At 36.3% G+C, this 14,007-nt stretch overlaps 1 protein-coding gene across 2 annotated transcripts in view; it reads right to left on the reverse strand.

Moving 5' to 3' along the window:
- Window positions 1-590: 590 nt before the first annotated feature.
- FOCAD (focadhesin) overlaps window positions 591-14,007 on the reverse strand; it is a 150,977-nt gene continuing 137,560 nt past the window's right edge. Inside the window, exons 38-44 of one of the 2 annotated variants that reach the window (XM_087957633.1) lie at window positions 13,573-13,833; window positions 11,084-11,170; window positions 9,642-9,819; window positions 6,689-6,786; window positions 3,336-3,584; window positions 1,451-1,526; window positions 591-891 (exon numbers count right to left, since the gene is read on the reverse strand). In XM_087957633.1, the coding sequence (XP_087813759.1) occupies window positions 818-891; window positions 1,451-1,526; window positions 3,336-3,584; window positions 6,689-6,786; window positions 9,642-9,819; window positions 11,084-11,170; window positions 13,573-13,833 (1,023 nt within the window). In that variant the 3' untranslated portion in view covers window positions 591-817. Of the gene's footprint in view, window positions 892-1,450; window positions 1,527-3,335; window positions 3,585-6,688; window positions 6,787-9,641; window positions 9,820-11,083; window positions 11,174-13,572; window positions 13,834-14,007 lie in introns of both variants that reach the window. The other variant, XM_026680279.2, reaches the window with a different exon arrangement.

Here is a 14,007-nt window from a genome sequence, read left to right on the forward strand (position 1 = left end):
TGTTTAAGGCAAGAAAACATATCACTTGGCTATACAAAGGCCTACTTCTGATTAAAATGACATACCTCAGTTTGAACTACAGCCCTCCATACTTGTAGGCTCATTAATTTGTATGCATCTCCATATAAAACATTTTTTTCCAGTTCAAAATAGGGTCATTTATTTCCATGTTGAAGGAACCCTTGGGGAAATACTTTTTTGTCAGCCTAATTTCCTTGGTACCAATAGTGGTAGCAGGAATATTAATGAACAGTGGGTTCATTGTCTAACAAATAAAACACATTCAAAAGTTCAATTTTTCAAGGCAGCATCTTTAATCTTGCCACACTGAGATTGTCAAGTGCAATGCTAACCAACCATTTGTGAAATATTCTTGCCTTGTTTACCCAACTCCCATTTCCTATAGTAATTCTTTCTTTCTTTCTTTCTTTCTTTCTTTCTTTCTTTCTTTCTTTCTTTCTTTCTTTCTTTCTTTCTTTCTTTCTTTCTTCTTTCTTTCTTTCTTTCTTTCTTTCTTTTCTTTCTTTCTTTCTTTCTTTCTTTCTTTCTTTCTCTCTCTCTCTCTCTCTCTCTCTCTCTCTCTCTCTCTCTTTCTTTCTTTCTTTCTTTCTTTCTTTCTTTCTTTCTTTCTTTCTTTCTTTCTCTCTCATCAATAGAACAAATGGTACATATTCAAATAGGGAGGATTTTTAAGGATCTTTCCCCAGGAAAGATAAAAATATATCTGTAACCAAAGCTCTTATTCCACAGCATAAAAGGTTTTTAGCTAGACATGTACAATCGGCAGCTACAGTATCTTTCCGTTTCTTCAAGATCCCTACCAGCCATAAGCTTTCGTCCATACTGCTTTCTTCTTAAACTCTGGAAGAGATCTCAGGGCCAATAAAGAAGCTGTTAAAAGAACACACACAATATCAGCAATGGAAACAGAAAGAAATCTACTGTTGCCTGTCTGAAAGAATTTGAAAGTCAATTAATATCATAGGAAAAACTCCCTTGGATCAAATCAAAGAAACATCAAGCCCAGCCTTCTTTTTCTCATAGCAGCAAGTGCTTATAGAAAATCCACAAACAGTAACTGAACAGAAAAAACACTTGTGTTTTTCCACATCTGAAGGTGATTACAAGAAGCCAATAAGAGGCTCATCCTCCAAGAAATGTATATGGAAAACATTTCAAAGTCCCTGAAGTAGCCTTTCTTAGTTGATGCTAACCACATTGTCCCATCTCTAGCCAATACAGAGGTCTGAGACCTGAAGCTGAAAGAGTCTACCCTCAACTTTGCCCAAAACTTTATAATGTGATGTGCAAAATAAGTTTAAATAACTATCTTTTGTAAACATGTTTTGCTTTTAAATTGATATAAATCACCTTTTTAAAAAAAACAAAAAACAAAGTGTTATTATTTTTCTAAGTTGGAAGTCTATAAGTAACTCAGTTTCTATCATACCTTTCAAAAGTTCTCTGGAAGACTGAGTGAGCATTTCATCAGCATTCTCCATTAGGCTAAAAATCCAGTCAATAAACTGTGAATAAATTTAAAACTCAAATGTTAAAATTGTTCTTTTTTTAAAATTAAAATAACTCAAATCAAGCCTTTTCAACTTTGTCCAGACATGTTGGGATACAACTATTGCCATCTCAACAGTCATCTATTCAGGGATGGGATTCTCCCGGTTCGGGCGAACCCCTAGTTCAGTGGCTCCGAACCCGTTTGCTCCCATGAGCATGTGGGACCGCCCACCCGCCCCTTTCTTTCCTGTGCTTTATTTCGTTCTTTAGAACACAGCTGATTCCACGCCTCAGCTGTTTTATTCACAGGGGCTGGTAGGTATTAGAGGTGAAAATGGGCTTTTCAAAATGTGGAGCGTGCGCACAAAGCGCGCACTCATCGAATTGGTTGTTACACCGGTTGAATGGCACCACTGATCCAAACTGTTTTATATGAAATGCATTTTAATGACAATTCAACATACTCTCGATGAGAACAATCAAATGTATGGATATTTAACCATTTCTTTGAAAAGGAAAAAATAAAACACAACTTCTTAGAAATGATAAAACAGAGACATATTAAATGGACATATAATCTGCCATATAATATTCAGATTCTACTGGTCAACTGTGATTGATATTGCATGCTGATCTGTGTAATTATTAGAGATAAGAGCGAGAGTTGCATGTTACTGTGCAAGTGAGAAAGAATAGCATTGTTGCTATTCTTTCATCATTGTTTGTAAACTTCCTGCAATGTCATACCTTAAAATCCTAGTTTGTAATTAATATTATTTTCTTAATATTATAAATTTGTTGGTGTTGGGCAGCATTTCAGAATGAAAGGCATGCTAAATTGCACCTCTCTGCACTTCCTTAGAGCAGCAGTATCTCTTCCCAGGAATCTATGGCTACTCTCCAAAGCCATCCCATAGCTCATGCAATCCTGGAAAGTATGAATTTCATTTAAAGACCTAATTTCAGTCATGCCAAGCTCTTCTCATACGGAGCGCTTTTCACTGGAATGATTTTGGGAAGATGTTGCAATTACCCACATACCACTTAGAGAAGATATGCTGGGTGGACTACATTTTAAACTGCCAATATAATGAACGTCTGTACATTAGTTTGAACAAGTTCATAGCTAGGAAAGAAGTTACAATGACCTTAAAAATGTATTGGGAAAGATGGGAATTCTTTCTTTCATCATCAGTTCTTTCTATAAAACACATACAACTATAAACAAACTTAAATTGAAGTCAGATCCCAATATTAGAATGCAGACATGAAGGATTTCTGGTCAAGAAGAGAGTGTATCAACAGGTATGGCAATTTCTCAAAATATTTTTGGATTTATTTAATGATTGCATTGTTATACTGCTGCAATCTACAGATACCCATTTCTATTATATGCGAGTCCAGCTGCTGCAAAACCTGCAAAGGATTCTTTCACATTGTGAGATCAGACTGCTGAGTGAACTAGTGCCAAGACATGATAGTGGCAGACTAGTTTTCATGATTTCTGTGCAAAACACGGATGACTATTTTGCTCCATTTAAAAAAAAAAACCCTTTTACTCTAAAATTCTCTTGTTTATTTTTGTTACCTATACAAATATTTTAACTATCCCATTTCAGCTGGTGGAACTTTCCATTTGCTCTTGTTCCTCTTTGTAATTATTATGTAATGAATACTGTAAATGGCTTGGGTGACTTGCAGGTGGATAAAAATTCCACCCAGATTGTCTTCTGAATGACAATACTGAGTTCAATCAATGAAAAAAAAAAAAAGGTTCAAGCCCATCATGAGTCCAGTGGACATGTACAACTTAAAACACATACCTTTGGTGTTTGCTCTTTCCAAGGCTCTTTGGTCAACAGAATTTCCAAGCTACCTGGAAGAAGGGTGAGTATCTCTTTAACTGCCAAAATATCCACTGGACGCTTGCCTAAGCCACGTGCGAAGACTCTGTCTATTGTTTCACACTGCCAGGCAGACCAGTCTGCACTAAGGCCAAGTAGCATTGGCAACGCATGATCAGCCCAGGCAACCACACAAGCGGTGAAAATCCACAACAGGAAGCTGACAGCCTGAACAGGAAACAGATGCACATTTTGCTAAGGGGATCAGTGAAGCCTGGAAAGGTCTAGAGCCACAATAATTTATAAATTATGGAGTGCAAACAATTAAGAAGAAGAATGCTACCAGAACTTTTTAATCATCTTAAAGCTAGTATATTTTTTTCTTTAACATGAGCTATATCAGGCTGGGAAAAAAAGAAACGTATCTTTAATTTCTAGAATGACCAAGTGAGCTTGTAGAAATGACTAAGTACAATATTTTATAATATATCCTGCTATGTTGTAAGTAAGCCTGTTCGTCTAATATAAAAATGTCTCCAAAAAGTACTATTAGCGCACATTAACATTGCAATAACTATATGGAGGATCATATTTTATTAGCTCTGACATTTTCTTATAAATGGGATGCACCAGTTTGTAGACTTGTTGGTAAGATAAAGATGGTGCCTATTAGGACTGTGGTATAGTGGTTACAGTCAGACTGGCATTGGAAAAACCCAAGTTCTAGCCCATCTTCAGCCCGCTATCTGACTTTGGGCCAGTCATTTTCTCTCAACCCCATTTACTTCACAAGATGGTTATGCGGGGCAAAATTGAAGCAGTGACTGTTTTATATATAGCCTTGAATCCTGAAAGAAAGATGGGCTATGGATCTAACAGATATATCAGAAATAAAAATAAGTCTTCACAAATTCAAACTTGAAGGCCAAAAGGGGCATGCACATAACATTTGTTTCCAGCTGCTTAAAGCAAATATATATTTTCCTCAGGATCATGTTGCAGGTGCCGACAGCACCCGTACAATCCTATAAAAGATACAGCTGCTTTAAGGAGGATCAGACAAGGACTGAACAAGTAGTCCTATATGCCCTTAAGCACCTTTGTCTTTGATTCCAAAGTGATGCGCAGCTCTAAAAAGTATTTACTACACAAGGGCTCTTCTTCTATCTGAAAGGATAGAAATTTGTACGTATGACAATAAAAGAATGAATTGTGGATCAGGAATTTTTCTGCATTCAGCTTCAGGAGTATTTCCTATAATAGAGATGCTTTCCGAACCAATCTATCTATTATTCAGTGGCCTTGGCCAAGTAAATAACACTAATTGTCTCAGTAAAATAAAAGGAGTGCAGTGGAATAAAAATCCTGACTCAAAGGATCTTAGTGTGAATATCTAGATAAGATATATGAAACACTCTGTTTTCTAAACCACAAATGCAGGTAGACCTCAACTTAAAAATGGTTTGAAGTTGTAAGAGCTTCGGAAAAAGCAACTTATGATCCATCAACAAAGTTATTATGACTGTTGCCACACGCTCACAGTCATGTGATCATAATTTGAGTGCTTGGCAACCAATTCCCATTTAGGACATCTGCAACATCTTGCAGATAGTTTAATAGTAATAAAATTGGCTCTAGACACATGATGGCTCCTGTAATGACTGCATCACTTAGTGACTGGTCCAATTATGGTCGTAAGTTGAGGACTACCTATAATGCCAACATATATTAACACTGAATTCTAGGAGAATTTTTTAGTAATACCAGTTTAAGCTTTATGCTGAGAAATTGCTATATAAAACAAACCACTACTTCCACTACAATTTCATTTGTGGTTCTAGCAGTACAGGTAATCCTCAATTGTATGACCACAATTGAGCCCAAAATTTATGTTGCTAAGTGAGAAATTTGTTAAGTGAGTTTGCCCCATTTTATGACTTTTCTTGCCACATAGTTCAGTGAATCATTGGAATTCTTAAATTAGAAACTCGGTGAAGTGAATATGGTTTCCCCACTGACTTTGCTTGTCAGAAGGTCGCAAAAGGTGATTACACAACCCCGGGATACTACAATGGTCACAAATGTGAGTCAGTGGCCAAGTATCCAAATGTAAATCATGTGACCATGAGGATGTTATATCGGTCATAAATCTGAAAAATAGTCATAAATCACTTTTTTCAACGTCATTGTAACTTTGAACTGTTGTAAGTTGAGGACTACCTGACCAATCAAACTTACTACTATCCTCATGGGGCTTATTCACAATAAAATATGTAACTTAATAAAGTAATTCTATGCTAATGAATTTTATGCTTTCCTCAAAAAACAAGAAGCAATACAAGTCACGAAGCAGAATTTAATCTGGTTCACATAAAAGGCTAACCTATAATGTGTTTTGCTTTTGGCTTAAAGTGATCTAAATACAGCTCTGGGCTTTATGCATTCTACTGCTACTGCTCAAGAAACTATGGCTCAAATATTGACATATAATTAATTAAGAACACGTGATTTTTCAGAATTCTGCTCAATTTACTGCTGACACTAATGGAAAAGAAAATAAATATGCAAAATTAAAGTCTGGCTTGCAATTTTCGAATATATCAGAGAACCATTTAGATAGGAGTGCGGAGTGTAAAGTCTTTGGATATGTTTTACTTGATTTTCACTGCCTATTTTATAGAGATTATATTTCATTACATCTTGTATTTGTGGATTATTATTATAATGACAATAATATGAATAATTCAATTCAGCTAAATAATGTGCCAAGCAAATCATACCGATGGTTTTACAAATCTTAAAAGCATTTGAATTTTAATTGCAGCTATTTCTAAATGTATATCCAAAATATTTTCTTCTTAGATTTTATCACTAGTCAGGCATTCCAGATGATAAATTTCCAAATTTTAAACAGGAGTCCCCAAATATTATTTTGGTGTGTGTGTGTCTGTGTCTGTGTGTATGTATGTATGTATGTATGTATGTATGTATGTATATATATATATATATATATATATATATATATATATATGTATGTATGTATGTATGTATGTATGTATGTATGTAAGTATGTATGTATGTATGTATGTATGTATATGTATATGTATATGTATATGTATATGTATATGTATATGTATATGTATATGTATATGTATGTGTATATATATGTGTGTGTGTGTGTGTTTCAACAAGCTGACATTTTCATTATGGAAATAATAACATGATCTTCTCTCAAAGCAAGCATTTCTTGATATTCCTCACAAGAATTTAAACCACACATTTCAATTTATTTTCCTTGTCTGGAAACAAAATGTAATTTTTCAGCAATGTACCTCTTGGGGAGAAACATTTTGCATAGAGGCCGTATTTAAGGAAACTTTTTTAATATATCCCATGAATTCCAAGAGCCACTCCATTCTTTTTAAGACTCCTGTAAAAGCAAAAGCACAGAGGTCAAAATCACACACCCGTTTTCAAATGTTGTGTAATCCTAATCTTATGGACATTTCCCCCACATTTCCAGTCATAACACAAGAATTCCACAACCACATTTCCTTCAGATATATTGAAAATGATATGCATATTGGGTTTAAGGGTCTATATCAGGAGTGTCAAACTCAAGGCCCAGGGGCCGGATTCGTCCCATGGGGTGCTTAGATCTGGCCCGCAGGGCTGCCCTGGAAACAGCAAAGGACCGGCCTGTGCCAGCAAAAACAGAGCCTGGCCCATGGCTCTCCTGAGCCCTGTTTACACTGGCAGAGTTTCAGGAGGCCGTCGCAGCCAAAAATGGAACTTGCAAGGGCCGTGGGCAGCCCTCCCAAGCTCTGTTTTCTCTGGCAGAGGATTGCAGGAGGCTGTCATAGCTGAAAACGGAGCCCGGGAGCCCGTTTTCTCTGGCAGAGCACTCAGGCCACCACGGGCGAACCTGGCATGAGTGATGTCAAGCTGACCATGTCCACCCTGGCCACACCCACCTTAGCCCCCTGAGGTCCAACACAATGCAGATGCGACCCTCAAAGAAATTGAGTTTGACACCCCGATCTAAATAGCTGGAGTATTGCTTTAATTATTTTCTAATCATCAATAGGTGGCAATAGCTAGTTACTTCTTGGATAGGAGACAACCAGGAAATCTCAAAACAGTTACAGATTAGACATGGAACTCAAAAAGCGTATAAGAAGATGGCAATAGAAATAACTATTATGTAATTGTCAAGAAACTGACATGGCTATGTCTAGGTAAAGAAACGGGGCCTGATTCAGTGGAAACTGCTTTATTTTATAATCATTATGGTATTGATAAGCCACAGATTGGTGTAGTGGTTAAGATACCAGGCTAAAAACTCAAGAGATTGTGACTCCTAGTCCCATTTTAGACATGAAGCTATCTGGATGGCTTCAGGCTAGTCACACTCTGTCAGCCCTAGGAAGCAGGCAATGGTAAATCACTTTTGAAAACTTGCAAACAAACCACAGAGATTTGTCCTGCCAGGCACCAAAAGACAAGACTGATATGAAGACACATAGCCACATGGCCACAGAGACTGTTTTAAATATAAGATACTTAATTCAATGTCTCCACCAGAAACTGTGAAGTTTGCAGGTTTTTGAGAATTGCTTGAAGGCAATAATGGATTGATTGATGGTCGAATAATTGAAGATGACTTAAGGAAAAAGAGGCTTACAATGGGTCTCTCTCTCTCTCCCCCTCCATCCCCCTCTCTTCTCCCTCCCTCCGTCTCTCTCTGTAGTGCTTCAATATTTGAGGGGCTCCTACAAAGACGAGAGGGTCAAACTATTTTCCAAAGCATCAAAAGGCAAGACAAGAAACAGTGGATGGAAGCTAACAAGGGAGAGAAGCAACCTAGAACTGAAGAGAAATTTCCTAATGGCGAAAGCAATCAAACGATGGAATAGCTTGCCTTCAGAAGTTGTGGGTGCTCCACCACTGGAGGCTTTGAAAAAGGGACTGGACAACCATTTGTCTGACATGGTATAGGATTTCTTATTTGAGTAGGAATTTGGACTAGACGATCTCCAAGATCCCTTCCAACTGTATTATTTTATCTTCTATTCTATGTCTTATGTTCTGTAGAGATATGCCCATTCATACAGGCATTTTAAGAGTTGTAGGATAATAACTCTTCCAAATTAGATTGTCTTACAGATTTTTTAAATAAAAAAAAAAGTTACTTCAAGTTTCAAGTTTCTATCAGTTTTAAGGACTCAGATGAAGATCAACGCTTCTTTTATAAACAATGGCTTCCACCATTACTCTTTCATCCCATTTCTATACAGTATTTTTCTGATGGTAGATTTATGAATTCTGGATTTAACCAGGCCGAGAGAAGCATGAAGATCCAGAATGTTGTCTGTGATTCCTTTATGACTCCCTGGATGGTATTATGCTGTGCTCTTGGATCAATTTGGACAGGACAACCACTCTTGGGAAGATTCACTATTGCCCCAAGTCTTTTCTATTTCAACACTGTGTCTCTGACTATATATCACCAAAGCTTAGAGATTTCTAAATTGTTTGCATGTAACTTTTCTCTCTCAAATGGATAGGTATTAATAACTTTTTAATAAAAGTTTTCAAAAACCTTTTAGAGCAGGATAAGGTGTGCTTTTAGAATTTGTATGGTGATGTTGTGACAAAGTTTGTGAGGTTTATATAGGGCAGGAGGGGTCCAAATCTATACATTGAAATATCAAGTACAATTGGCTTTTATTATTTTAACTGCATTGACTGGATAGGGGTGGGAGAGTGGTTACTTTTTTTTTTACACAGGCACAGTGCTCGATGGATAAATTTATGAAATAAGTGAAATAAGTACCAAACTTTGTTGTTATTTTATTCCCCCTCAGATTTTCTTTATGTATTGATAGGATCCGATAGCACATGAAGCTCTGATAAAATTAAGAGAAAAAGATATACCGACATTCAGGAAATCTGAAAGGGAGTGGGGGGGGGAATATTTTTTAAAAGGACTGTAAATAATATGCTCCAGGAATTTATGCTGACCTTGCACAATTTATGTTCCACAAGGCCAAATGCAGTCTACTAGCAGTTCAATAAATCTCCATCTTTCTGATGTCTGCCTGGAACTGGGGAAGGGGAAGGGGGTATTTGCGCATGCATAGTTCTACAGAAGGACTGGGGAGAAAGTAATTAGCAAATGTGAATAAAAGGAGGTTTGATACATTACTATTAGTAATGATACTAAATGGATATTAGTGGATCGGCCACGTTTTTTTTGTTTTGTTTTTGGCCATGATATCTTACCCGTGTTTTCATGGCTCAGGATTCGTGCATGATAAAAGCTGTGCAGCAGCATCCAAACAATGGTTTCTTTCTGCTGGCACCCAGCCGCAACACTAATCACATCGTTCCATCTCAGCAAAGGAAATCTGCCTTGAGATACTAAATAAACTCTGACAAATGCAACCTTTTCCAAATTGTTCTGCAAAACAAACCATGAAATGGATGAAAAATAGGAAACGGGCTCTATGGTGTAAGTTCTTACTCATTATTATTTGAAGACAGGAAACATTTCCTCACAATTTCTGAGAAAGAAAAAGGGACATCGCATAATCAGAAAAGAGTTCTCCGTTGAAAATGTTTCTGGCGATGCTCCTGAATTTCACATTAACAAAATGCAACATTTAAAATGTTTTAAAGCATACCCTAATTGAAAATCAGGATGCAGTTTCATACATATACTTCCCAACTCTATTGAATTAAATCCTTTTTTCTTCCCTTCCAGGCACATTTTATATATACACACATATGAAAATCATAGTTAATTTAAATCATGATACTTTATGATTCACAAATTATAGCCATGGATTTAAAGAGTTCTCCAATTATGGGCACGAATAAAGTAGGTTTTGTAAAATGCACAATTATTGTTCTGAATCAATGCGTAATACTAATAAACAAAAGGAAGAAGGAAATCAGGCTTGAGGGATAAAAAATAAAAACACCTTTCACGATAGTACACCCTAGTTTATAAACCATGATTTATGGGGTCAAAGCATTTGAAAACTGGCTCGGAGAGCAAAAATAGTGTTACATGTATAAGACAGCAATACTTCATTTCATACAAAAATAATTCTGGTATGGTGAATAAGAATCAGTTGGAATCTTCACACTTCTGGAAATCAGTTCAAAAACTTATAATTTCCTTTATTAAAAAAGCTTCTTGACAAAAAGCGGCTTAGCCCTCAGAACATAAAACTACACAAATATTGGGAGTTGTGTCTGTCTGTCTGTCTGTCTGTCTGTCTCCCATGTGGAGCCATCAATACTGATTCTGTCTCAGACTGGCGGGGGTAATAAATTAAAGCCACTCTGCCTGTCTCATCAGGACCAAAATAGATTAGTCCCTGGCATGCTACTTACTTTAAGAAAACTATCTACATAACTTTATTTTTGTGAATGGTATCATCTTTCAAACTCTTGTTTTAAGGTTATCGGGATTTTAGTTCAGTATCTACTTCCAAACCGACCAAGAAGTGGCATTTTTATATTACTAGGAAATACCTTAATTACTCAAACCCTATTTTCAAATGGTGTCAAGTTTTAAATAAAAGCATAAAATTAAAATCTGCCTTACTATATGCATCTAGACTTTGGAATGATAATGATAATGTTATGTAGAACAGTAGACAGAAATAATTATCCTCCATCTCCGTAAAAGATTAATAAGGCTAAAATGCATCTACCTTTGAAACTTCTGTAATCCGTTCAATTTCTGTATCAACCATTTCTGAGAGACATTTTGCTGCAAGTATATACATCTTTACGTCATCCTGCTGAAGAAATAGAAACAAACACATGTTTTAGCCTTAGCCAAGCCAGAAAAGTTATTATGTTGTGATATATGATTTTAATATTCTTCTGTTTCAAATTTTAAACTTTTGCTTAATGTTATCAGTGATAGCAATGTGAACAAATGATACCATGTACCAAAAACAATAATGCTTTAAACAGAGACCAAAACTATCTTGAGGTTACTGGAAAATGAAGGAATGACCAATACAGTATCATAAATGCCCACAGTGATATCTGTATTTATTAACTGATCAAACTAGTGATTCTTATGCACAGCATTACATGAATGTGCCTAATATAAAAAAACAAAACAATCCTAACCTCTACCCCATCAATTTGTTTCCCAGGTTGTTTTGTAAGACTAAAATGTTTGCTTGTTTACCAACACACATTCTTTGGGGAGGCTCCTGGACAACAGCTTATAGCTGACTAATCTTTTCAATTCAGAAGCATCCAAAGAGTAGTGAGGTGCTCATTTCTACCTGTGACTAAAATGTTGAAAACCTCTATATACAATACCCATGAAAAGCCGGTGTAAAAATCAAAATAGTATTACTGTTGGAACCCAAACTATCATTCATCCTCCTCCTACCAATGAAGCAAGCAACAAAATCTTGGGGGAGGGGAGAGCGGGGGGCGGAAAGACTGCACTGAAATTTCCTGAATGCAGCCCATGCTTCAATAAGCAAGAAAACTAGACAAAAGCAGAAGTAAGAGGTAAGGCAGGATATTAAAGGCAAAATAAATAGGGCAGTTGTAAGGAAGAAATATGCCCCATTGCCATGACAGCTGATAGGGAAGTACAGAATTAAATCACTGAATGTCATGTATGGTTCCATTTTTTTTTAAAGATCAAGAGAGTTTTTAAAAAAAGCCTGCTTGTGGCCTGGAAATTAATACTATCTGCTTCAATAACTTTGCGTTATGTTACTGGTAACTAACCAGGCTCTAAATAAAAAAAAAATCAAAATTGTTTTGGGATCTTTTTATCCTGTAACTAGATACGCTCAAATTCTGAAAACATAAAGAGTCTAATGTATGAGAAGATTATATTTCTGCTTTTAATACTGGATAAGCCAGATTTGCCTTCTTTACAATTCTATATATACACATATAATTGTCCACCAAGTGCTCTTTTTCCTCATTTCATGTCACTTCGGCCTTTGTTACATTTTCCTAGACTTCAAGAATGTAATATTCAGAGAACTATGCTTTCGATAAAATAAAGATGTCTAATTGTAAGGTAAAGGTAAAGATTCCCTTTGCACATACGTGCTAGTCGTTTCCGGCTCTAGGGGGTGGTGCTCATCTCTGTTACAAAGCCAAAGAGCCAGCGCTGTCCAAAGACGTCTCTGTGGTCATGTGGCCGGCATGACTATAAACGCTGAAGGCGCACGAAACGCTGTTACCTTCCCACCAAAGTGGTCCCTATTTTTCTACTTGCTTTTGAACTGCTAGGTTGGCAGAAGTTGGGACAAGTAACAAGAGCTCACTCCGTTACGTGGCGCTAGGGATTCAAACCACCGAACAGCTGACCTTTCTGATCGACAAGCTCAGCGTCTTAGCCACTGAGCCACCGGGTCTAATTGTAAAGTTGCCCAGTTTATTGCAAATTGTTCAAATTTGCAATAAGTATAAAAATAAACACACTTTTGATCAAAGGAATGCAATCATTTTTAGAATGATTTTAGAGAAATTTAGTCCCATGCACATGAGAAGATGAGGGAGGTAGGATTAGTATGAATAACCCCACCCCACTTTTTCCTTGAATGTGTTCAAATCAACATGTGAAAAAGGGCTTCAGTATTGTTCATTAAGACTGGAGTCCCTTACAAGTCCTGCAATCATAATTCTAAATTCATGGGCAGAATTAAATATGATTTTGCTCTATTAACTAAAAATAACAGCTTAGGTCATTTCTAAATCCATTTTATATATTTGCCATATTAGGCCCCAAGGAAAATTTTGCAAAATAACATTTCAATTAATCTTATTCACTCAGTACTTCAGTTTCTAACACGAACTCAGTTCAGTGAACATCCTCTGAGTGGAATTCCAACTTAATTGAGTTAATAGATATTTTTTTGAAGCAATGGAATCAAATGTGATTCTCTAGTTCAATGGTAATGTTGATCTAAGTTGTCCTCAAATTACATGCATACTCATTTTAAAAAGTACAAGAGATTATCCTACAGCATACTTGTGTAAGGCAATCTCTATGAAAGCTCTGATTAAAATATTATATGCAGTAAAATATCTGCATATGTCACAGTTCATTCTTTTTCCTCTAGCCTTTCCAGTTCATCAACCTCTTTTATCTTCCCAAATGAGGCGTTTTTTCAGCAAAATTTTAATACTTCAAATGTTTACTTTTCCTTACCCAAATCTCATCTGGCAAAAGCTCAAATATCTTCTCAGCAGCTTTGCAAAAACAACTCCAGCTGTGCTGAGTTGGGCTAGGAGATTTCATAGCTTGGCTGAGTCCTTGCAAAATATTCCAGCAAAGGTCTTGGTTTTTTGACTGTTTCTTTGTGTCAAAATGCTGCACCATAAATACTTCAGTGAAGATCTGCTGTTTGTCTTCTGCTACATATTTCATCCACAGAGGTAAGGAAGAAAAAAGGTACTTCTTGGCTTGTATCTGATGAGCAAATTCATAGCATTAGGGATTCACAGGAATCTAATATCTATTACAACGTTAAATCATAGTTGATTGTTTATTATTTTCAACAAATGTCTTTGAAAAATACATGTATGTATTTGAAGAATACCTAAACCAATATGATTTCATTTTACATTTACAAATGTTTCTTCT

Source organism: Notechis scutatus, chromosome 2 (genome assembly GCF_049901735.1).
Source record: "Notechis scutatus isolate UNSWTSFEM ecotype Mainland chromosome 2, rNotScu1.2, whole genome shotgun sequence".
In the NCBI taxonomy this organism is placed as follows: Eukaryota; Metazoa; Chordata; class Lepidosauria; order Squamata; family Elapidae; genus Notechis; species Notechis scutatus.